The sequence below is a fragment of the Panicum hallii genome, chromosome 6, assembly GCF_002211085.1.
Source record: "Panicum hallii strain FIL2 chromosome 6, PHallii_v3.1, whole genome shotgun sequence".
NCBI classification, from domain to species: Eukaryota; Viridiplantae; Streptophyta; class Magnoliopsida; order Poales; family Poaceae; genus Panicum; species Panicum hallii.
Window position 1 is genome coordinate 14,395,194 of NC_038047.1, and position 25,037 is coordinate 14,420,230.

Consider the following 25,037-nt stretch of genomic DNA (forward strand, 5'->3'; position numbering starts at 1 on the left):
ATTAGTTGCAGCCTCGCCATCTCCGCAGGACGGGATCGAGATCGTGACGCCACCGACGTTCGACGACGCGCTCGACTCGGACGTATACGACTCCGTGCCTCAGCGTTACCGGCGCATCGACAACATCCTCGACGGCGGTGCTCACCCTGGGTATGCACCTCATGCACTTGACTTTGATGAACTCCATGCAGTCACCATTGAGGAGCCTGGGTCGTTCAAGGAGGCCGAGCATGCACCGGAATGGCAGAACGCCATGAAGGAGGAGATGGACGCCATCGTCGCCAACGGGACTTGGAGTCTCACTGAGCTCCCCGCCAGTCACCGCGCTATAGGCCTCAAGTGGGTCTACAAAGTGAAACGTGACCAGCTGGGCGCCATCGTCCGTCACAAAGTGCGCTTGGTGGCCAAAGGATACATCCAGCATCAGGGGGTGGATTTCGAAGAGGTGTTCCCACTGGTGGCGCGTCTCGAGTCCATGCGCCTCATGCTCGCCATCGCCGTGCACTGGAACTGGCCGGTTCATCACATGGACGTGAAGTCGGCGTTCCTAATCGGAGACCTCCAGGAGGAGGTGTACGTCGCTCAGTCGCCCGGCTTCGTCGACAAGGACCGCCCCGGCAAGGTACTGCATCTTCACAAGGCGTTGTACGGACTACGTCAAGCCCCTCGCGCCTGGAACACCAAGCTGGACGCGATGCTATCATCCCTCGGCTTCAGGCGCAGTGAGAATGAACACGGCGTCTACACGCGCGGCAAAGCCCAGAAGCGGCTGATGGTTGGCATCTACGTTGACGATCTTATCATCACCGGTGGCGACGATGCGGAGCTCAAGGTGTTCAAGGAAGACATGAAGAGGCAGTTCCAGATGAGCGACCTAGGCACACTGTCGTACTATCTCAGCATCGAAGTGTGCCGGGGGCCATCGGGGATCACTGTCTCCCAGGAGCGGTACGCGCACAAGCTAGTGGAGAAGGCCGGCATGGTCGGCTGCAATCCTAGCTCCACGCCGATGGAGCCTCGGCTCAAGCTACTCAAGGAGAGTACAGCTCCACCTGTAGATGCCACAGCCTACCGGAGTATCGTCGGGGGACTCAGGTACCTACTGCATACGCGACCGGACATCTTGTTCAGCGTCGGCTATGTCAGCAGGTTCATGGAGGCGCCAACTGAGGAGCACCAAGCTGCTGTGAAGCGCATATTGCGCTATGTTGCAGGTACAGCAAGCCTGGGGATACACTACAAGCGCGGTGTCAGGAGGACGCTGCCTCTATTGCATGGGTACAGTGACAGCGACCTCGCCAGCGATGTCAACGATCGCAAGAGCACCGGCGGGGTCATCTACTTCCTCGGCGATGGGCCTATCTCCTGGCAATCGTGCAAGCAGATGGTGGTGGCCCTTTCATCGTGCGAGGCGGAGTACATCGCGGCGGCGACTGCAACATGCCAGGGTGTCTGGCTATTGCGCCTCCTCGCGGACCTGCTCGACGTTGAGGCTAGCGCGCCAGTACTACGGGTGGACAATAAGTCCGCCATCTCCCTCATCAAGAACCCAGTACACCATGACCGGACGAAGCACATCGACATCAAGTATCGCTACATCCGGGAGTGTGCTGAAAGAGGCCTGATCGACGTTCAGTTCATCGGAACGACGGAGCAGCTGGGTGACATCTTCACCAAGGCCCTCGGTCGACTCAAGTACGACGAGCTGCGGAGCAAGATCGGCCTCACCAAATTTCTCTCCACCGGCAACAGGACTTAGGGGGTGATTTGTTGGATATTAGGGGGTGATTTGTTGGATAAGTATGTTATCGACTAGTGCACAGTTAGGCATTCCTATCTTCCAGCTTAGCTAAGATTAGCCAGCGCGCATGCAGCCGCTCGCCGTGCTCACCATGCGCGCGTTATCCGCGGCACGTCCTAGCGATGTGGGATGGTGCGTCATGTGCACGAACAAGAGCATCGCCTGTCATGACTTTTTTACTGAATCCAGATCATCGCCATTCTTGTGAGCAGGTGGAGCAGCCAGCAGCGTGTCGTAGCAGCCTCCCCTGCAGCACAGCAGCACCGCCAGGGAACCAGCACAGCGCAGATTAGCAGCGGGCTCCCCAAGATGTTGCTGTGCCGACCACCAGCAATGGGGAGGGAAAAAAAGAAAAAAAAATGAGGCCACTGCTTCTCACCAGGACCATCGGCAAGATCCCGCCACTGCAAGCATCGCTGCTCTGCCCAGTAGGAGCTCCATTGGCATGCTACATGCAGTCACGACGCCCACTGCTGCGAGTGGGCCTTCGCGCCGCCGTCCCTGCCTGGAGCTCCATCACTCGCTACCCAGCCCGGAGCTCCAATGCACCCTTCGTCGAGTGCTACAAATGCCTCAGCCACCGGATCCCGCCGGGGCCCACCACTGCATCTCGTTCACAATGGACCGCCACAACACATCATGCCACTTGACACGGATTTGAGGGGGGAGGAATGTGAATGAGAAAGGCAAGGAGAGAGGGGGAAAACAGATCGGGACTACGAAAGAGGAGAGCAGGTGCAAAGTTGTCTTTCCCTGTAGCTCTAGAATTAAACTGAATAAAATAATGGGTGCCGTGTCTTCCAGCAAATGCACATGGTTTTGTAGTGTCTACTAGCAAGCCACTCTTTCTTAGTGGTCTGTGGCAAAAGACACCTTTTAACAGTGTCCTGCAGCCAATTTTGCCTTAACCCATTTCAGACTAGAGAGAAGCATGAACATAGCTGTCACATACTTACGCATAGAATTAAAACACAGGTTCTTGTCACAGCCATAAAAAAAGGCATGCGTGTGTGTTATCCTGTACAAGTAATCCCATCTTAGCATTTTCTAAATAAACCGTGATTTCAGGTCATAGTTACTTAACAGTTTAGAAGACCACTTTCTGTTTCAACATTCATAAGTGGAAAACAGTAAGTACTTTGTGGATAGCTATCAGCATTGTTCTAAGGGAAATAAATAGCTAGTTTAGAAGATCACTTCAAGTGGAAAATGGTAAGTACTTTGCAGATAACTATCAGCAATTCACCATTGTTCTAAAGGGAAGAACTGGCTCGTAATTCTCATATTTTATAGCTACAAGAAGATTTCCTAAGCATTTACAGTACTTAAAAAACTGCATGGTTAGTAAAACACTATATACCTCATTTCTTTACTTCAAGGGTAGCAAGTCCAGTAATATCAGGATTCTTGAGCTGCTCAAGCTGTCTCTTCCCTCTCCTCAGCAAGTACTCTATGTATACAAAGTTCCTACGGTCGACATTCCTTGCGTTGTCACGGAACTCTGCCGAGACAACAGACTCGATCCTGCGCCGCTCTTCTGGGTCTTCTAGGCGTGCTGTCCGAAGGAATCCCCTGTACAGCGTCAAGACCTGCTTCTGAATACCAGACAGCTTTGGACGGGAGGCCATTTCATTGAGCAACCATCAAAGCCTGATACAAATACCACAAATGAGTTATCTACAGGCGATCCATATGCTCTCGCGATTGAGAGACACTAGAAGAATTTTCAATGGATGGAGCATCAAGCAATGCTCTTCCTCAGTTTCTCTAACAGAAACAAACTGGGCTGCATCAAAATTAACTGCCACAGCAAACAAACCATGGCAACAGCAGGTTTACGTAAATCCAGGAGAGACGTAACAGCAATGAATCAATAGCTAACTGAAGGGAGACCAAAATTTTGGATAGTGTTTGTTTCATCCAATGGGGAGGTAACAGTAATGTTATCAACTACCCCCGCTATCTGTTACAGAGTAACGATTCCTAGATTTTGTTTGGTTACCTTGGGTAACGTTATTCAGATTCTTTTGTGTGTTTGACTGGGAACAACGGTAATGGACAGCAGTATGCTGCTGATTTGAACTAACGCTTACAGAAAAGCACATGCATAACAAAGTATCCATGGTCTCCAAATCAGTAGAACATTTTATCAAGCTTACAGGGCAGCACAGGCTCTTGATTCTATTGAAGAGAAAAGTGGCTGGGTAGGCTAATTAACAGGCATCAAGCAACATTTGAATTAAAAACTATACTGCATATAAGAAGTCCAAGGCAAAATGAAATAAAGTTCAAAAGTTATGAGAAGTTCTGTATGAATATTTCTTGAGCTTCAAAGGATAAAAAATTCAGAAAGATGACACAATAACATGTCTTAGAGCTTCAACTTCAAATGCTTGGCAAATTCAGAAGTTTATATGAACAATCTAGCACAAGGTTGATCTGATACAATGGCTTCTGAAATTCTTAGCAAAATTTGACGCTTACTCATCACTTCTTCCTTTGAGCCTCATCCAATGAAGAGAAAAACATTACAAACATATATAAGTGCAAGAAGGATTTGGATATGTAATAGAGGCAAGGTAAAAATGACAGTATCCAGATGATAGAATTAGCAAGGCAGGATCAGGCAAGTTAAAAACTTTGGACTAAGCCACATTTTCTTGGGATCTGACTATATGCAAGTCTCAGAATATTTTAATTGCCCATCAGATTAATTAACCATGAGGGATCAGAAACACTATCAATTAAACATCAGGTTATTTCAATTATAGAACCTCTACTCGAAGAAGTGTTTCATTCTTGATGTTGAATCAATGCAAATTCATTTTCAAAGACATATTCAGTACTATTTAACAAATGAGATGCTTAGAGACATATTCAGGTGACATATTAAGTAGATATCGAAACCATATTGTGTCTATTACTAACTCACTTTTATATTGAAAATTCCATTCAGTTATCTACCCACCCCTTTCTGTGCATGCAGTAGCAAGGAGATCAGACTGCTGACAGTTTGATACCTACTGAAACTAATATTATTATGTCTGATGATCAGTGAAAATCATTCCAAAGAAAAGTCACCTAGTGATGAAAACTTCGAAACAACAGGGCCCGGAACTACCTGCAGCACAAGCAAAGTGTACCCTGTTCTAAATGCTTGTCTAATTCCAGACTCGATGTACAACAGCCTCATCTAATGAAGATGTAAAATTAGAAAGGAGCCATAGTACTACTTCAACCCAAACAATCAGGCAAGGCCACATGAAACAGAAAGCATCATTCACCATGCAGGGAAATAAAGTGGCAGACCAGACAAAGGAATTAAGCTGTTTAATCTAGCAACATAATGAGTCAGTTTTTTCTGCAACTATCTAGCAAGAATGACATATGAGCAAGGCTATCATTGCGTCCTGAGAGTATGAATTTCCTGAGAATGAGGTCTCCCTCTCCCTCTCCCTCTCGCGCTCGCTCTCCCTCCCTCTCCCTCTCCCTCTCGCTCCCTCTCTCTCTCCCCTTCTCCCTCTCTCCCTCTCGCTCTCTCTCCCTCTCCCCTTCCCTTCCTCTCTCTCAAAAAAGAACTCAACGGGATGCAAAATCAGACACCACTTTCACATGAAGGCACTCGGAGGGGTAGGAAGAACACACACACCTTACAGATTGTCAATCCGATTGATGCAGGTCGTCTTCCCCCCGGGCCCCTCGCGGAGCTTGCCCTTTCGCTGAGAATTCCGTCAAAATCAAGAACACATGACACGTTATGGTTTGGGAAAAAGGTTGGGGGTGGAGCAGGATGCAGGAGGGAGTGGGAGAGGGAGGGGGAGGGGAGAGAGGATGGATGGTCCTCACCAGTGAGATGCGGCGCGCAGGAGACGCTGGCGTGGATTGTGGCGGCGGCGCGAAGAAGAGAAAGTCGTGCGAGCCTGGGAGGGGTAGAGTCGTGAGAGCGGCGGGTGGAGTCGAGGCGACTGGCGAGGGGGGAAGGCAAGGGTCAGGTCGGACGCGGGTGGAGCAAAACCGACCCATTGGGTGCCAAACCCGTGGACTTTTTATATTTTTACTATTATTAAACACCGTTATCCAAATATCACTTTAACTATTGCTCTTACAAAATTGCCACCGAAAACAGAAAAAATCTTACAAATTTATCTAAAATGGACATTTTTACGTGCATGGTGTGCCAGATCACGATATCAGCGTGGAGGCACGTTGCGAGAAAACGAAACTGCCCATCCGCTGCTCCTCTCTCTCCCTCTCCGACACCTAGGTCCTGCAGCTCCTCTCCTGCCAGGTGGGCCTCACTCGTCAGCTTTGTCTCCCATCCCCAGTACCGGAGAGGCAAGGCCACCCGCGCCGCCGAGGCCGAGGTCGCCCGCGGCCAGGCCACCTATGCCGCTGGGCCGAGCTCGCCCGCGGACTGGGCCATCCGCGCCGCCGCCAGGGCCGAGCTCGCCCGCGGCCAGGCCACCCGCACCGCCGAGGCAGAGCTCGTCGGCCAGGGCCACCCCTCTCGATCTCTGCTCTCTCCCTCTCGCTCCGAGCGGGACGAGGGCGCGCTGCTCCAACTCACGGCGTTCTGGTCCTGCAACATAGTGCAATATGCGCTTCACAGCAGCTTGGTGCTCCTCAGTTGGTGCCTCCATGAACCTGCTGACATAGCCGACACTGAGGTACAGCAAGCCTGGGGATACACTACAAGCGCGGTGTCAGGAGGACGCTGCCTCTATTGCATGGGTACAGTGACAGCGACCTCGCCGGCGATGTCAACGATCGCAAGAGCACCGGCGGGGTCATCTACTTCCTCGGCGATGGGCCTATCTCCTGGCAATCGTGCAAGCAGAAGGTGGTGGCCCTTTCATCATGCGAGGCGGAGTACATCGCGGCGGCGACCGCAACCTGCCAGGGTGTCTGGCTATTGCGCCTCCTCGCGGACCTGCTCGACGTTGAGGCTAGCGCGCCAGTGCTACGGGTGGACAATAAGTCCGCCATCTCCCTCATCAAGAACCCAGTACACCATGACCGGACGAAGCACATCGACATCAAGTATCGCTACATCCGGGAGTGTGCTGAAAGAGGCCTGATCGACGTTCAGTTCATCGGAACGACGGAGCAGCTGGGTGACATCTTCACCAAGGCCCTCGGTCGACTCAAGTACGACGAGCTGCGGAGCAAGATCGGCCTCACCAAATTTCTCTCCACCGGCAACAGGACTTAGGGGGTGATTTGTTGGATATTAGGGGGTGATTTGTTGGATAAGTCTGTTATCGACTAGTGTACAGTTAGGCATTCCTATCTTCCAGCTTAGCTAAGATTAGCCAGCGCGCATGCAGCCGCTCGCCGTGCTCACCATGCGCGCGTTATCCGCGGCACGTCCTAGCGATGTGGGATGGTGCGTCATGTGCACGAACTTGCCGTGTTTAGCTCTATAATTAGGCTTTATATTCTGCAATCAAAGAAGAAAACGCTGCCGCTACGCAGCACCAAAACGCCTGTGTCTTCCACTGTGATCGCGTGTCCTCTCTCTCGCTCTCGCCGGCGTGATTCTGACATAGGGTTCCGGCAACAGATTGCTCAATAGGTTTCCTGCTGAATTACTGGGAAATACTGTGCAACATCCGAAAAGAGGAAGTGCCTGACAGAAAGGGGAAGTAGGTGATGGGAAACCAGCACAGCAAGAAGAAGCCTACAAAAGAGAGAAAGAGCCTTCGGTGGATACCACCTGAAGATTGTCTGATCAAAATAAATGTAGATGGTGCCTTCATGAATAATGGTGATGCCAGCATTGTGGTGGTGATTAGGAATTCAGAAGGAACCGTCTTGCTTTCGGCCTGGCGGGTACTCTCCCATGCTGTGAATGCTGAAGAGGTAGAGTTAATGGCTTGCCGGGAAGGGGTCGCATTGGCGGTGGAATGGACCCCTATGCATGCCATCTTCGAGTCGGACTGTTTATCTGCATTACAGCTTCTGAGCAAGCAAGGGGAACAGAGATCTTCATCGATGTTTCTAGTAAAGGAGATCTGTGATACGGCAAGGCGTATGACTTCTCTCCGCTTCCATCATGTAAAGAGAGACCAGAATGTAGTAGCACATGAGCTTGCACAGTTTGCTAAACGGTTGTTTCATAGTGCAGTATGGCGCAACCGAGCTCCGACCTCTGTTGAGCAAATAGTTGCTCATGAACGTAACTTTGTTCGGTAATTAATAAAGCTCTCTCTTTATCGTAAAAAAAAGAAGCCGGAGTGAAGAACCACCTGTGTAGGATATCCATTTGCCGCCACCCCCCCCCCTCACGCGTGCTGCTAGGGGCACCCTAATCTGCGGGCGACCGTATGGAGGGGTTCCGTACGGTCGATTTTCAATCAGGTACTACCGTCCGCACTTATCCCTTTCTCTCTTTCTATTTTGATAAAAAATTATATACACAAAAGTTACATATAAACATTTATAGACACAAAGTTTGATCAAATTACAAAGACAAAAATTGTAGAAAGAGAAAATTATAAAGGTCAGAAACAAAAAATCACAACAATTTTGGGAAAAATTTTGAAACAAACTTTCAGTGAAACTTAAAAAAAATCTTGAATAAAATTTTAGACGATAAAATTGGGAAACAAAAAAAATCTAAGGATAAATTTGGGAGAAAAAATTTCAGGAACAAAAAATTTGGAAGCAAAAATTTAAGATTAAACTTGGGAGATAAAGATTTTCAAAACTTTTGGAAAATAAAAAATCAGAACCAAAAATTTTGGAAACAAAACTTAATATCCAGTTTGGTTGAAAAATTTAGGGAACAAACTTAGTCACAGGCTGGAACTAGGCAAACAAAAAGAAAAAATGAAAAAGAAGAAAATTATATTAGGGAGACGTACAAAATTGGTAGTTTGATACTTTCTACTTGGGATATATCTAATGCAAACTATAACAAGGGGCAATCATAAAGCTCAAATTACTACCTAATTTAGCAGAACCACCAAAAACTAGAACATCGGATAATCTCTTTTAGGAGATATGAAAAAGGTAATTTTTCTACAAAATTTAAATAACAGGGAAAATTGTGTTTTCATTCTTCTAACAGCTCTTGAGTTTGAATGTGTATAACAAAATGTTGGCACAACACTATATAGATTGCCATTGCCTCGATCTTGTTTGAATGAAGAACAAATTTCCAACCAAGGTGCAGGCATGCTTCTACACAAGATATGCTAGCTTCTAGGAAGAAACAAATGGTCAAATGATTGGCGTACGAAAGTTGTGCAAGGGTGTTTGCATATGAAGTTTCTGTCCATTGTTTCAATTGATGTACAGGAAACATATATTAAACCATTCAAGTCATAAATATGAAATCAATACAAACATGAGCTCATCTTTTGAAGTTAAGATGCAGAATACATACTTTTTAGATTGTGCAGACTCAGATAGATCAAAGAATTCCATAGAAACTCGCCCTTCTACAGAACTTAGAGCATATCCTGGAGCAAGATAGACAAGACTGAGAATGCTCTGAATGGTAATGCAGAAAACAAATGCTACTTACTAGTAGCACAAAAACACATACAAAAGCAGTGCATACTGCTCTGATTATTGCTTATCTACTACTTTCTAGAATATTAGATCTAGTAATCTACATCTACTGGGAACATAGGACCGGATCAGGAGCGGAGGAGCAGGAGCCTCATGGGCCATGGCCTTACCGGAGCAGGAGGCGTCGGAGCCTCGGAGGGGATGACGGACGAGCTGCGGCGCGCCGGTGTCAGAGGAGTCGGGTGACGGGCAGCCGGCGGTCGGGGCAACAAGGCGAGCGGGCAGGCAGATGCAGCGGCGGCGGATGGGGACAGGAGAGACCGAGCTTTTAGTCGCCGCCAGGCTGCATGGAGCCAACACGCGCTCAGTGGGGTAGGGGAATGGGGGGCAGTTATAGGGGTGGCGGCCCCTAGGCTCGCGGCTCTCGAGGAGACCAGTGGGAGTGGGGAGCGGCGGGGAGGAGACGGAGCCGGTGATCTCACCTTGGGCAGCGCGCGGGGACGGAGCGGGCGGGCGGGGGGCGCGTCGGGGGGGGGGCGACGGGAGGGCGTCGGGGGCGGCGGGCGGCGCGTTGGGGGCGGCGGGGGGCGCGGCGGGGAGGAGGTCCAGAGCCGGCGCGGCAGGTCGTGGAGGAGTCGGGATGGGGAGAGGAGTCGGGGTGGGGAAAGAATAGCGGTCGGGAAAGAAGACGCGAAGCGGTAAGTTTGTAACCGGTGCCAGTGCGGGGGTAATTACCTGCGCGAATCGGTAGAAATCTGGGTGCGAGCAGCTGCGTCGTTTCCACTGCGAGAATCGCTAGATTTCGAGGAATCGCTTCGCGTTGCTAAGCCTTTGGCTGCGATTCCAAATTTCTCGCCGCGAATCTGGCTCCCGAAGCCGAACCAAAGGGACCCATAGGGGTCCATTCCACCGCCGATGCGACCCCTTCCCGGCAAGCCATTAACTCTACCTCTTCAGCATTCACAGCATGGGAGCGTACCCACCAGGCCGAAAGCAAGACGGTTCCTTCTGAATTCCTAATCACCACCACAATGCTGGCATCACCATTATTCATGAAGGCACCATCTACATTTATTTTGATCAGACAATCTTCAGGTGGTATCCACCGAAGGCTCTTTCTCTCTTTTGTAGGCTTCTTCTTGCTGTGCTGGTTTCCCATCACCTACTTCCCCTTTCTGTCAGGCACTTCCTCTTTTCGGATGTTGCACAGTATTTCCCAGTAATTCAGCAGGAAACCTATTGAGCAATCTGTTGCCGGAACCCTATGTCAGAATCACGCCAGCGAGAGCGAGAGAGAGGACACACGCGATCACAGTGGAACACACAGGCGTTTTGGTGCTGCATAGCGGCAGCGTTTTCTTCTTTGATTGTAGAATATAAAGCCTAATTACAGAGCTAAACACGGCAAGTTCGTGCACATGACGCGCCATCCCACATCGCTAGGATGTGCCGCGGATAACGCGCGCATGGTGAGCACGGTGAGCGGCTGCATGCGCGCTGGCTAATCTTAGCTAAGCTGGAAGATAGGAATGCCTAACTGTACACTAGTCGATAACAGACTTATCTAACAAATCACCCCCTAATATCCAACAAATCACCCCGTAAGTCCTGTTGCCAGTGGAGAGAAATTTGGTGAGGCCGATCTTGCTCCGCAGCTCGTCATACTTGAGTCGACCGAGGGCCTTGGTGAAGATGTCACCCAGCTGCTCCGTCGTTCCGATGAACTGAACGTCGATCAGGCCTCGCTCAGCACACTCCCGGATGTAGTGATACTTGATGTCGATGTGCTTCGTCTGGTCATGGTGTACTGGGTTCTTGATGAGGGAGATGGCGGACTTATTGTCCACCCGTAGCACTGGCGCGCTAGCCTCAACGTCGAGCAGGTCCGCGAGGAGGCGCAATAGCCAGACACCCTGGCAGGTTGCGGTCGCCGCCGCAATGTACTCCGCCTCGCACGATGAAAGGGCCACCACCTTCTGCTTGCACGATTGCCAGGAGATAGGCCCATCGCCGAGGAAGTAGATGACCCCGCCGGTGCTCTTGCGATCGTTGACATCGCCGGCGAGGTCGCTGTCACTGTACCCATGCAATAGAGGCAGCGTCCTTCTGACACCGCGCTTGTAGTGTATCCCCAAGCTTGCTGTACCTCAGCGTCGGCTATGTCAGCAGGTTCATGGAGGCGCCAACTGAGGAGCACCAAGCTACTGTGAAGCGCATATTGTGCTATGTTGCAGGACCAGAACGCCGTGAGTTGGAGCAGCGCGCCCTCGTCCCGCTCGGAGCGAGAGGGAGAGAGCAGAGATCGAGAGGGGTGGCCCTGGCCGACGAGCTCTGCCTCGGCGGTGCGGGTGGCCTGGCCGCGGGCGAGCTCGGCCCTGGCGGCGGCGCGGATGGCCCAGTCCGCGGGCGAGCTCGGCCCAGCGGCATAGGTGGCCTGGCCGCGGGCGACCTCGGCCTCGGCGGCGCGGGTGGCCTTGCCTCTCCGGTACTGGGGATGGGAGACAAAGCTGACGAGTGAGGCCCACCTGGCAGGAGAGGAGCTGCAGGACCTAGGTGTCGGAGAGGGAGAGAGAGGAGCAGCGGATGGGCAGTTTCGTTTTCTCGCAACGTGCCTCCACGCTGATATCGTGATCTGGCACACCATGCACGTAAAAATGTCCATTTTAGATAAATTTGTAAGATTTTTTCTGTTTTCGGTGGCAATTTTGTAAGAGCAATAGTTAAAGTGATATTTGGATAACGGTGTTTAATAATAGTAAAAATATAAAAAGTCCACGGGTTTGGCACCCAATGGGTCGGTTTTGCTCCACCCGCGTCCGACCTGACCCTTGCCTTCCCCCCTCGCCAGTCGCCTCGACTCCACCCGCCGCTCTCACGACTCTACCCCTCCCAGGCTCGCACGACTTTCTCTTCTTCGCGCCGCCGCCACAATCCACGCCAGCGTCTCCTGCGCGCCGCATCTCACTGGTGAGGACCATCCATCCTCTCTCCCCCTCCCCCTCCCTCTCCCACTCCCTCCTGCATCCTGCTCCACCCCCAACCTTTTTCCCAAACCATAACGTGTCATGTGTTCTTGATTTTGACGGAATTCTCAGCGAAAGGGCAAGCTCCGCGAGGGGCCCGGGGGGAAGACGACCTGCATCAATCGGATTGACAATCTGTAAGGTGTGTGTGTTCTTCCTACCCCTCCGAGTGCCTTCATGTGAAAGTGGTGTCTGATTTTGCATCCCGTTGAGTTCTTTTTTGAGAGAGAGGAAGGGAAGGGAGAGGGAGAGAGAGCGAGAGGGAGAGAGGGAGAAGGGGAGAGAGAGAGGGAGCGAGAGGGAGAGGGAGAGGGAGGGAGAGCGAGCGCGAGAGGGAGAGGGAGAGGGAGACCTCATTCTCAGGAAATTCATACTCTCAGGACGCAATGATAGCCTTGCTCATATGTCATTCTTGCTAGATAGTTGCAGAAAAAACTGACTCATTATGTTGCTAGATTAAACAGCTTAATTCCTTTGTCTGGTCTGCCACTTTATTTCCCTGCATGGTGAATGATGCTTTCTGTTTCATGTGGCCTTGCCTGATTGTTTGGGTTGAAGTAGTACTATGGCTCCTTTCTAATTTTACATCTTCATTAGATGAGGCTGTTGTACATCGAGTCTGGAATTAGACAAGCATTTAGAACAGGGTACACTTTGCTTGTGCTGCAGGTAGTTCCGGGCCCTGTTGTTTCGAAGTTTTCATCACTAGGTGACTTTTCTTTGGAATGATTTTCACTGATCATCAGACATAATAATATTAGTTTCAGTAGGTATCAAACTGTCAGCAGTCTGATCTCCTTGCTACTGCATGCACAGAAAGGGGTGGGTAGATAACTGAATGGAATTTTCAATATAAAAGTGAGTTAGTAATAGACACAATATGGTTTCGATATCTACTTAATATGTCACCTGAATATGTCTCTAAGCATCTCATTTGTTAAATAGTACTGAATATGTCTTTGAAAATGAATTTGCATTGATTCAACATCAAGAATGAAACACTTCTTCGAGTAGAGGTTCTATAATTGAAATAACCTGATGTTTAATTGATAGTGTTTCTGATCCCTCATGGTTAATTAATCTGATGGGCAATTAAAATATTCTGAGACTTGCATATAGTCAGATCCCAAGAAAATGTGGCTTAGTCCAAAGTTTTTAACTTGCCTGATCCTGCCTTGCTAATTCTATCATCTGGATACTGTCATTTTTACCTTGCCTCTATTACATATCCAAATCCTTCTTGCACTTATATATGTTTGTAATGTTTTTCTCTTCATTGGATGAGGCTCAAAGGAAGAAGTGATGAGTAAGCGTCAAATTTTGCTAAGAATTTCAGAAGCCATTGTATCAGATCAACCTTGTGCTAGATTGTTCATATAAACTTCTGAATTTGCCAAGCATTTGAAGTTGAAGCTCTAAGACATGTTATTGTGTCATCTTTCTGAATTTTTTATCCTTTGAAGCTCAAGAAATATTCATACAGAACTTCTCATAACTTTTGAACTTTATTTCATTTTGCCTTGGACTTCTTATATGCAGTATAGTTTTTAATTCAAATGTTGCTTGATGCCTGTTAATTAGCCTACCCAGCCACTTTTCTCTTCAATAGAATCAAGAGCCTGTGCTGCCCTGTAAGCTTGATAAAATGTTCTACTGATTTGGAGACCATGGATACTTTGTTATGCATGTGCTTTTCTGTAAGCGTTAGTTCAAATCAGCAGCATACTGCTGTCCATTACCGTTGTTCCCAGTCAAACACACAAAAGAATCTGAATAACGTTACCCAAGGTAACCAAACAAAATCTAGGAATCGTTACTCTGTAACAGATAGCGGGGGTAGTTGATAACATTACTGTTACCTCCCCATTGGATGAAACAAACACTATCCAAAATTTTGGTCTCCCTTCAGTTAGCTATTGATTCATTGCTGTTACGTCTCTCCTGGATTTACGTAAACCTGCTGTTGCCATGGTTTGTTTGCTGTGGCAGTTAATTTTGATGCAGCCCAGTTTGTTTCTGTTAGAGAAACTGAGGAAGAGCATTGCTTGATGCTCCATCCATTGAAAATTCTTCTAGTGTCTCTCAATCGCGAGAGCATATGGATCGCCTGTAGATAACTCATTTGTGGTATTTGTATCAGGCTTTGATGGTTGCTCAATGAAATGGCCTCCCGTCCAAAGCTGTCTGGTATTCAGAAGCAGGTCTTGACGCTGTACAGGGGATTCCTTCGGACAGCACGCCTAAAAGACCCAGAAGAGCGGCGCAGGATCGAGTCTGTTGTCTCGGCAGAGTTCCGTGACAACGCAAGGAATGTCGACCGTAGGAACTTTGTATACATAGAGTACTTGCTGAGGAGAGGGAAGAGACAGCTTGAGCAGCTCAAGAATCCTGATATTACTGGACTTGCTACCCTTGAAGTAAAGAAATGAGGTATATAGTGTTTTACTAACCATTCAGTTTTTTAAGTACTGTAAATGCTTAGGAAATCTTCTTGTAGCTATAAAATATGAGAATTACGAGCCAGTTCTTCCCTTTAGAACAATGGTGAATTGCTGATAGTTATCTGCAAAGTACTTACCATTTTCCACTTGAAGTGATCTTCTAAACTAGCTATTTATTTCCCTTAGAACAATGCTGATAGCTATCCACAAAGTACTTACTGTTTTCCACTTATGAATGTTGAAACAGAAAGTGGTCTTCTAAACTGTTAAGTAACTATGACCTGAAATCACGGTTTATTTAGAAAATGCTAAGATGGGATTACTTGTACAGGATAACACACACGCATGCCTTTTTTTATGGCTGTGACAAGAACCTGTGTTTTAATTCTATGCGTAAGTATGTGACAGCTATGTTCATGCTTCTCTCTAGTCTGAAATGGGTTAAGGCAAAATTGGCTGCAGGACACTGTTAAAAGGTGTCTTTTGCCACAGACCACTAAGAAAGAGTGGCTTGCTAGTAGACACTACAAAACCATGTGCATTTGCTGGAAGACACTGCACCCATTATTTTATTCAGTTTAATTCTAGAGCTACAGGGAAAGACAACTTTGCACCTGCTCTCCTCTTTCGTAGTCCCGATCTGTTTTCCCCCTCTCTCCTTGCCTTTCTCATTCACATTCCTCCCCCCTCAAATCCGTGTCAAGTGGCATGATGTGTTGTGGCGGGCCATTGTGAACGAGATGCAGTGGTGGGCCCCGGCGGGATCCGGTGGCTGAGGCATTTGTAGCACTCGACGAAGGGTGCATTGGAGCTCCGGGCTGGGTAGCGAGTGATGGAGCTCCAGGCAGGGACGGCGGCGCGAAGGCCCACTCGCAGCAGTGGGCGTCGTGACTGCATGTAGCATGCCAATGGAGCTCCTACTGGGCAGAGCAGCGATGCTTGCAGTGGCGGGATCTTGCCGATGGTCCTGGTGAGAAGCAGTGGCCTCATTTTTTTTTTCTTTTTTTCCCTCCCCATTGCTGGTGGTCGGCACAGCAACATCTTGGGGAGCCCGCTGCTAATCTGCGCTGTGCTGGTTCCCTGGCGGTGCTGCTGTGCTGCAGGGGAGGCTGCTACGACACGCTGCTTGCTGCTCCACCTGCTCACAAGAATGGCGATGATCTGGATTCAGTAAAAAAGTCATGACAGGCGATGCTCTTGTCCTTGTGATGATCCGGTGTTGTTCTCTCACTGCCCATGGATAATCTTGATTTTGTTCCATGTCTTTCGTCTTATTTTTCTTACCGCAATATGATTTGATATTTGAAGGGTGTGAAGGGCAGGGCATGGAAGGGTTATACTTGTCCAGATTTAAGTGTTTTGAGTTGGAAACATTATTATATAAGTTATAGTGTCTCTCAGCTGATTTACATGGTTTTGTAATGGCTTCCAGCAAAATCACTCTTTTTTAGTGCTCATGGCGAAAGACACCTTTTTAACGGTGTCTGGTAGCAAATTTTCCCAAGGGTTAATTGCATGGCTGTGCCTTCTACTACTGTGCATACATCTAAAGAACCATAATTTGATAGCTGTATATTATTATTATTCTTATTATTTTTATCTAGGTTAGTAACAATATAAGGATGTTCATCAAAGTTTCTTCTTCTAGCACTTTTTTGTCAGCATTTCTTTTGGAAATTTCCAGGCCTTTTCATTGCCAGAACTAATCATAATGGGAGGATTTGGGAATCTCAAGAACCTGCCAATGATGACGTCCAAAGAACATAAATATGACCATACATCAGAGTTTTTTTCAGCTGTGACTTTCTGGGGTTCCTTAATTAGCCTATGGGAATCTCAAGATAAATCTGGTAGTACCTGTCTGGTTATCCAGGTAGTAATATCAAATTTACTACTCTATTTTGGTGTAACCAGACTTCATACTGGGCCTATGTGATCCAAGGATTCTTGTGCAATCATGGAATTTGGATGTTTATTGATTTGATACGATATTAGCCTAGTTTAAAAAATGGTGTTGAAATTCTGTGATGAATCAGCAAAGATTGTCCCTGGCTTTGATAGCTGGTGTTTGGACACTTCTGTTATCATTCCCATGTCCAAATAATTTGCTACAATTCTATTTAAGTTCCTTCTGGTCTTATCTCCATCAGAAGTAGCCTAATTCCATATCTGACTAACCTTTTCCTTGGTTTTTCCCTCATTATGTGATTTAGTCAATTTGTAAAGTTCATAGGAAAAGGAATTTGGACGTTGCTTGTTACTTAGAAGCAGCTCAAGCATAGCAATTCTGAGGCAACAGCAGAAGAATATATGTGCTCTATGTTGGTCGCATGAGTTTGGGATATAACAGGATCTTCCAAACACATGGAAAAGAGATGCTTATCTCTATCGTGAAACCGATTGATATGTACCTTGAGTCACTTCCCGCCTGCTGTTAATGTTTGTTGCAATCTAGAATCCTGTTCCACATATCATCTAAAGACTGAACAGTACTTTGAAGGTCTGACAGTAACTCTCCAAATCAGGTTCATTTATTGGTTGTCATCTTATTTGGGAATGGTTCCTCCTGTTCAGCCAAGATATTTCACTTCACTTGCGGATACTACGGTTGTCCAATCGAAATCGTTCTTTGTGAGTGTGTCTAATCCTTTTCCTTTTCCTGTGTAATAGGTTTATGCTTTTGAGTGACTGGAGATAATGGGTCTATTTACATAATGTAATGCTTTGTCGTTCCTTGGAACCTCAGGTTGGTGCTATTTTGATGTTGCAGATTGCAATGGCAAAATAGCTCTTTTCTTTCAACATGACTTCCTGGTTGTTGGAACTGGATATGTATTGGTTCATGCCCTGTCAATTGTTTGTCCTGATAATGCTAGATACCTTTACCTTATTGATGCCGTGTCGAACCTCCATTGCTGTTGGATATTAGATTTTGTTGTGCCCATCTATTCCTGATAGGAATGTCTCGGAGATGGGAGGAGAAAGAATGAGAAAAGAAGTCACTGCTTTCTTTCGGAACAGGAGAGATCCAACATTTTCCTGAAGATCCTGTGTCTGGACATCCCAAGTTCTTCAAATTCTCCTCTTTCTTTGGCTGCCTTTTTGAAGGCCTGGTCAATCATTTCGCTGTGGATGATGAGATGAGATGTGATGCATGTGTATTGTGTACGGCTTGAGCAGGGAAAGGTTCTTGAGTGATCTCCCTCTTGGCCTTATCTCAATCCATCTTTCGTTCGCAGCCTTACAAAGTCTTTCGAAGGACATTCGAAACTCCTAGTGGACTAGAGCAAATCCAAAGCCAGCAGCTCAATAAAATAAGTAGTTGAAGGAAGAAGCAGCACTGCTCCATGATGACAGTATCCTGTGTGTGACCCTGAGTTTGGTCATATCATCAAAGTAGTGCCAAAGAAATATGATGATTCATGTCAAGCTTTTGTGTATCACAGGAGGTGAAACAATGCAAGCATTGAGCTTGACACAATCTTTTCCCTCTTGGAAAAACAGTGAGGAATTAGAGAACAACCGCTCCGATATGGGTGCATTTGGCCAGGATCCGGCTTATCATTTTCCTGTTTAGATTCTTTTTCCCCCGTGGAAGGCATTCTTCTGTTAATCAGAACCACTTTTGTAAATTGGCCTCTGTCAGATTTAATTCCTAAAAGAGTGTTTATGTGAGAGAGATAAGGTGATTCGAGTGAGTGACACCATTTTGGTTGACCTTGGACTATATTATTTTTCTTATCAATTGGACTATGCTATTTGGTAGTACAAAAGACATAGATGGTTCTAGTTTCTTATGGGTGTTAGAAACCAAATATGAGATACTCCCATGCTATGGGAATACCTCTCTACATGTGCCTAAGGGTACATGATGTGGGGGTGTGAGATACTCTTATCATAATCGCCTTGTGGATAAGAAAACATGAAACAGATGTCTCCAAACTTATCCATCGGTGAATGACTCTGACATAGTTGACTTGTGTTGGAGTTCACTCGCCATTGCATTGGCTAGCATAGTCCATTTCAGCCTGACATAAGCGTATAAAGTTAATCCAAAATTAATGAGGAGGAAATGAAATGCTCATAATGTTACGCAATATTGAAATAATTAACTTGTGTTGTCATTGTAGATACTGAGACAGGAGCAACAATGTTTGAAGCAACATGTATCCAAGAGGACACACAGAATGTAGGCAACAAAGAAAGAGCGGACACCGGTCAGAAACTATATTGTCCATAGTAAACGAACTCTATAACAATGTTCATTGAACTTGGGCATTGATGGAGTACGTGCCAACAAGGGGCGGGCAAGATTCGGTACCTTATGAATGGACCAAATGCAACTAGTAATCAAATGGAAATATCACCTCATAGGTAACTACTCAATAAGCAAGTACCAAACATGGTTATTGTAGCTTAAAACATTAATCAATATTAGGATTTCATACTTCGATGATGATATCTCCAAAATCATTTTGATCTTTTGTGGGTATCAAGAACAATAACTTATTGGTAAGGTACATTGGTGAACAGCAACATAAATGTCATACATATGAGATAACCTCTTCTAATTAATACTAAGATTTATAAGAATCCATAACTGCCATGCTACAAAATCACAATCTCTTGCTACCAAAAATACTTCTATATTTGTAATACAATAAAGATTCTACATTGTTTACTTATTAAATGCATTCTTCACAAACATTGTAGTAAATTAATTGCATTCTACATAATCTACAGAGACAGTCTACCAAATATATTTCATATACATAATTTTTGTACAATACATTATTTGTCTCCAAAAGAGTATGACACCAATGATGGATTTTTACTTAATACTTCATTTATAAATGATAACATTTTGGATAGTAGATAACCTCCACCATGTGCAATTGTGAAAACAAGTCCTTACATAATATGATAATTATTTTTTATATAATTACTATTCTATGAAAGTTTTTTTTTCATATGATAAATTCAAATAGTTTTACTCAAATCAGTGGTCAAATTTTTTAAAAAAGTTCGACTGCCCATACTTTTCTAGGGCATCATACATTTACCAATGGAGGTAGTACTCATAATCTATTGTGAAAAATTATAATACCCACCATCTATTATAATGTACTAAGGCCACTTCTACTTATACCAGCAACAACAAATAATATTAGTAGTAATAGTAGTACCACCATACAATATAAGGTATCTACAACAGAACAAATACAACCATACCATTAATACCAAAACTATTGTTACAACTACGTTCTTGATACCATGATATATTACTAATAACAATACTACTACTATTAGTCCTACTACCTATATACTAAATGATTTTATTCTGCAACATTTAAGATGCTATTAAATATAATGTTCCTAAATATTTTGTATCAACAAAATAATTCACCTTATATAGGAATATTTCTAAGGTTAGTACAAATTCTAATAAGGAAATAAAAACTATTATTTTCAAGTACACACGAGTAAATTTGTATGAGTTCAAGTTTAACTTCTTTAGGTCAACATGAAACCCATAAAATCACTTGGAAACTGGAATTCTAAAGTACTAAAACTCGTGTAAAAACTCAAAATTTTATTGTAAGATTAATTTAGGACCTTTAGTATTTTTTTAATTAATTGGCAATAAAACATTATGTAATATAGATGTTCTTACTATTAGCATAAAATGTGCCATCGTGCTACATGAGAACCTCAAGTGCAACTTATAATTAGCATACCAACCTTTGCCCACTATTACTCAATTTTGCTTGAGAAAGATGTGCTTAATTATCAACTATACAACATTTAAGCACAAAACATGAGGTTAGATGCAATCATGAAAACCAAATTTATTTGATACTTCAATAATTATGTAGCCTTCAACAGAAAGGTGGTGTAGTCAATTTCAAACTTCTAGGAAAACTTTAGTGAACATTGTGCAAATCTATATATTCAAATATAGGACATGTTAGTACACATCATGCATGTAAATTTTTGCACACTTGATTTCACATGTCGAATATGATCCACAGCTACATATGTAAATCATGTCTACACATTTTAAGTGCCAAAGTTTGCCCCTCAAATTCAAAATTCCAGTGCACCATAGAAGATTCTCTTAATTAACATCAGCAACAAATAATAGTAAACATAAAATACTTGCAAATTAAACTGGAGTGACAATAAACATGAGAAATACATAAAACTTGACTGCATATGAAAATATACCAATGCTCCGACAATTATATGTAGGTTTCTAATCCTTCTCTACACATTTAAGTATTACCTAAGTTATCTAGTTGAATTGTGCATCCAAGTGTTCCCTAAGATGACATTGTATATAATTTCTATTTTTATATATAATTAGGGCAACAAGTGTTCCTAATCAAGTCTCTAGCTCACTGTGCGGAAGTTCTCCTTATAGTCTGATTAATGCCACATAGTATTAGAAACTGAGGAAAATAGATCATTGCATTACAAACATGGAACATTAACATTTTATATTGATATTAGCTATTATTCAAATGTAATTCAACTAAACTTGAGTATTCATGTCATTGAAAATCTTTGAGAGGTTGATCTCCTTGTGAAATATATATATATATATATATATATATATATATGCGAGTTTGATTAAATCCATATATAATTAATATATGAGAAAATAACATGTGTAATCAATTTACACGCACGTAATGAATAAAATGAATGTATCATTGAACACCAAAGAAATAGCTTATCTTGGTAGATATAATCCAATTTTTTGATCTGACACTATTTTGAGCAATTGTTTCTTTTTGTGAATGTTGACAGAAGTACAAGAAAACCTAGCATCTATTGTATTCTTGTTGCTTCATATATCACTGATAGTAGTTTTAAAAAAATGCTTGAAGATAGATGTGCAAACACATGTAATGTGAAGCATTTAGTACCTTATGAAACGACCTGATGATAACCTTTAGCTCGATTAAGCTCGACAAGTTAGTTCATATAATCTAATTTATATTCTGGGTCTGCATACAATGTTATTACTTTCAAATAGGAAATCGATCAATAGGGGATGTACCAACCCATGCACGACAGCTTTGGAACACCATACTATTTCATAATTAATTCGATTAACATAATGAAATCTTCACAAGTGCGCATTCTCATCCAATAGAAATAACCATATTACATAGGTCATCCATGAGAACCTGTGAGCACCTCATGGAACAATCAAACATTATGAATGCTATATCAAGAGTAAATTAAATTAAATTAAATTTATGGGTTATCGGATCTTAGTTCTGATGTGCAAATAACACTGCTAGAAAAATAAGCTTTCGTCCCTTGGATTAGTACCGGTTAACTTTTGGTCCGGTATTAAAGTTGCCCCGGAGCCACTTTAGTACCGGGTCCAAATTTGAAAGCTCCCAGAATCATTTTAGTACCGGGCCAAGACACTGGCCGGTACTAAATATCGCATTTTTTTAGTACCGGCTGGTGTTTTGGCCCGGTACTAAAATAGTGCGGCCATTTAGTACCGGGTCAAGACACCACCTGGTACTAAATGTCACTTTAGTACCGGCTGGTGTCATTGATACCTTACTAAATGATCCTCCATGGGTTGGAATGCATCTCCCATCAAGTCACATGTGATGCATAGATGGGATGGTAAGGAAGCTATGCGTGAGGCCGAAGGTCGTGGGTTCGAACGCGTGACTTGTGATTTGGGACGATGCACGTATGTGCGGGCCTTCCGGAGGTTTGTAATAATTTTTTTCCTAGGCTGGACGCATTTAGTGCCGGTCGCTGCAACCGGTAGGCTCGAGCGGTACTAACCGTGACTTTTGCCCGGTACTGAAGCTAAGTTGTCACGCAGTGTAAGTTTACCAACAAGACATTATCATATAATAAGGCAATGTGCGGCTGCACATGTATGAACAATTTGTGTGGCTCATATTAAAGAAGGTCACTAAACAATATTAAGTCTAGCATATATATGAAGCTTTAGTCCAAATAGTGCTTGAAGTATAATAAATTAGTGTTCCCTCTACGGCCGCGAGCATCAATCAATTAACCCGCATACTTGACACTTTGATGTGGTTAATTGCATAACGTTTTTTGCACCTGTAAGATTTAAGATAACTGGTTTAGAAGTACATAGTATAGCCGTATATATGTTGGCCGTTTCGCAAACTAAAGAACACTAAGGGGAACATACATTTCCTTTCCCAGTGGTCATGATGGTGTTATGGAATATGCTTGATACAAGCGCCACATGAAACTAATTGATAACTTTGTAAACTACTTTAGAATTTGTTCACCTGGCCCGTGGATTTCATTTGTTCAATAAATCCTCTAATGAAAAGAAAAGCAGTTCATGTGAAGAGTGAAGACGAAGCTGACAAGAAGGTACCATTGTCCACTGCGCCCCTCCACCCTGTCATGAGACGTCAAGGCACGCATATCCAGTTCAAAACTTGCAACACCTTTGATATTTGGTAATCTCTCCATGCAAGACTGAAAGAGGCAAGCATTCACTTCACATCCTGCATGCATCAACAGCCGGATGGCAGGGAAGGATAGAGATAGAGGCAGATACACAGCAAGACCAACAGCGATCAGATGGATGATTACTGAGCATTAAGACCGTGATCTCCACCACATTAACACCCTGTGATCACGCGTGATCTCTAAATTTGGCAGGTGAACTTGCATTCCTCTGAGATTATCTCCACATTTAGCCCCTCCGTTCTTGTATAAGTAGGCACCTAACCCCGGCCAAGAACTCCACACCAGTGCGAAGTGAAAGAAACCAGATCCATGGACAAGGGATCGAGCTCCCGGACCGCGTCCATGGAGGTTGAGGGAGCGGGGTTGCAGGTGGAGGACGGGGAGGAGGAGGTGCAGGCGCGGGAGAAGGAGCATGAGGCGCCGGCGAAGGAGCTCGACCTTCTCGGCGCGCTCGGTTCGGAGCCGCCGGAAGTGAAGGCTGTGGCGCCGGGCAAGGGGAAGGAGAAGGTAGTGGTGGCGGAGGAGGAGAAGGCGCCCGCGACGGCGCCGGCGTCTAGCGGCGGCGAGAAGAAGCGCTCGTTCAAGTGCAACTTCTGCCAGCGTAAGTTCTACACCTCGCAGGCGCTGGGCGGCCACCAGAACGCCCACAAGCGCGAGCGCTCGCTCGCCAAGCGCGGCGCCGCAGCGGCTGCGGCCGCTGCGGCCGCGGCGGGCCGCGGGCTGTACGGTGGCGCTGACCCCTTCCTTCCGCCGCACCACCTCCGCTTCCCGCACGCCTGGCCGTACTCCACGGGCGGCGGCAGGCCGTCGTCGTCGTCGTTCCTCGGGCTCGGCCGTGGCTCCGCTGCTGCGGCGCCGTTCTACGGCCTGCACCACGGGTGGGCCGCGCACGCGCATGCTCACGGGCAGCCGTCCATGCCAGGGCTCGCCCGCCACGCCGGCGCCGAACGCCCCATCTACGCACCTCACGGCTACGGCTACGGCTACGGCGCGTCGTCGAGGGCCCCTTCCCCAGCCGTCCTCGACTCCGGAATGGCCGGGCTCCGGTGGGCTGGCGTCGCCAGCGGTGCCTCTGCCGGCGGCGACAACGGCGCCGCTCATGAAGTGACGCAGCAGCAGGAGGAGTCGCAGAGCTGCAAGATAGACCTGAACCTGAGGCTGTAGCTCCCTAGGGTTCATTTATCCATTAGAAATTGCTTGTTGATGAAGCTCATGTTGACAAGGAGGGTGAATGTTCTGTCGTGTAGCTGCTCCCGTTAGTGATTCGTTTTGTTTCAGATTAAGTCATGCATGGTCAGCTGATTAGGGTTTAAGCCAGGGTTTATTTGTAGATGCAATCATGTAGTAGTTCATCTTTACTTGCATTGTTCCTTGATGGAACTGATTAAAAAATCTGTCGTTCTTCTTGCCAGTTTAATTTGTCGTGCATCTGGATGCACTTGCTTCATTCTTGCCCATTTCTTTTGTTTTTGGCGAGTACTTGTCCATTTCTTGGTGTTCTTCGCTAAAAGTCAACTGAACTGAATATTATATTTAGAAGAATGTTATGAGTTGTATGGTATAGCCATTCGAAAGTCAGCCATAGATCGATAAAGTAGTAGATAAGATAAAACCGATCTAGTTAAATAGAATAACAGTGAGTTCCTATCTGGAATATTGATTGTTCTTATTACTACTAGTTTTATTTTGTACTACTAGCGATCTCAACCCCCTGCTTAAGGTACTCCCCTTTTTTCCAGTTTTCAGTCAACGATG

General features: G+C 45.6%; 2 protein-coding genes and 1 long non-coding RNA gene across 10 annotated transcripts; 2 read left to right on the forward strand and 1 right to left on the reverse strand.

The window, feature by feature from the left end:
* Positions 1 to 1,956: 1,956 nt before the first annotated feature.
* On the reverse strand, positions 1,957 to 9,875 carry LOC112896427 (succinate dehydrogenase assembly factor 1, mitochondrial). Of its 8 annotated transcripts, none has more exons than XM_025964391.1 (7): positions 9,802 to 9,875; positions 9,490 to 9,662; positions 9,192 to 9,267; positions 5,648 to 5,766; positions 5,451 to 5,520; positions 3,162 to 3,451; positions 1,957 to 2,404 (listed from the first exon to the last, which is right to left on the reverse strand). In XM_025964391.1, exon 6 carries the CDS (start codon positions 3,427 to 3,429, stop codon positions 3,163 to 3,165), a length of 267 nt encoding a protein of 88 aa, XP_025820176.1. In that variant the 5' UTR covers positions 3,430 to 3,451; positions 5,451 to 5,520; positions 5,648 to 5,766; positions 9,192 to 9,267; positions 9,490 to 9,662; positions 9,802 to 9,875; the 3' UTR covers positions 1,957 to 2,404; position 3,162. The 8 variants fall into 8 exon arrangements, with proteins under 8 accessions (XP_025820176.1, XP_025820175.1, XP_025820174.1 ...); XM_025964390.1 differs by having other exon boundaries at positions 1,957 to 2,819; XM_025964389.1 differs by lacking the exon at positions 1,957 to 2,404 and having other exon boundaries at positions 2,940 to 3,451; positions 5,648 to 5,721.
* Positions 9,876 to 17,309: 7,434 nt separating this feature from the next.
* LOC112896429 lies at positions 17,310 to 17,673 on the forward strand. Its single transcript, XR_003229448.1, has 2 exons — positions 17,310 to 17,414; positions 17,530 to 17,673. It is a non-coding gene; the product is annotated as an uncharacterized LOC112896429 (long non-coding RNA).
* Positions 17,674 to 23,591: 5,918 nt separating this feature from the next.
* LOC112898145 (zinc finger protein GIS3-like) lies at positions 23,592 to 24,446 on the forward strand. Its single transcript, XM_025966530.1, has one exon. It carries the CDS (start codon positions 23,592 to 23,594, stop codon positions 24,444 to 24,446), a length of 855 nt encoding a protein of 284 aa, XP_025822315.1.
* The last annotated feature ends 591 nt before the right edge of the window (positions 24,447 to 25,037 follow it).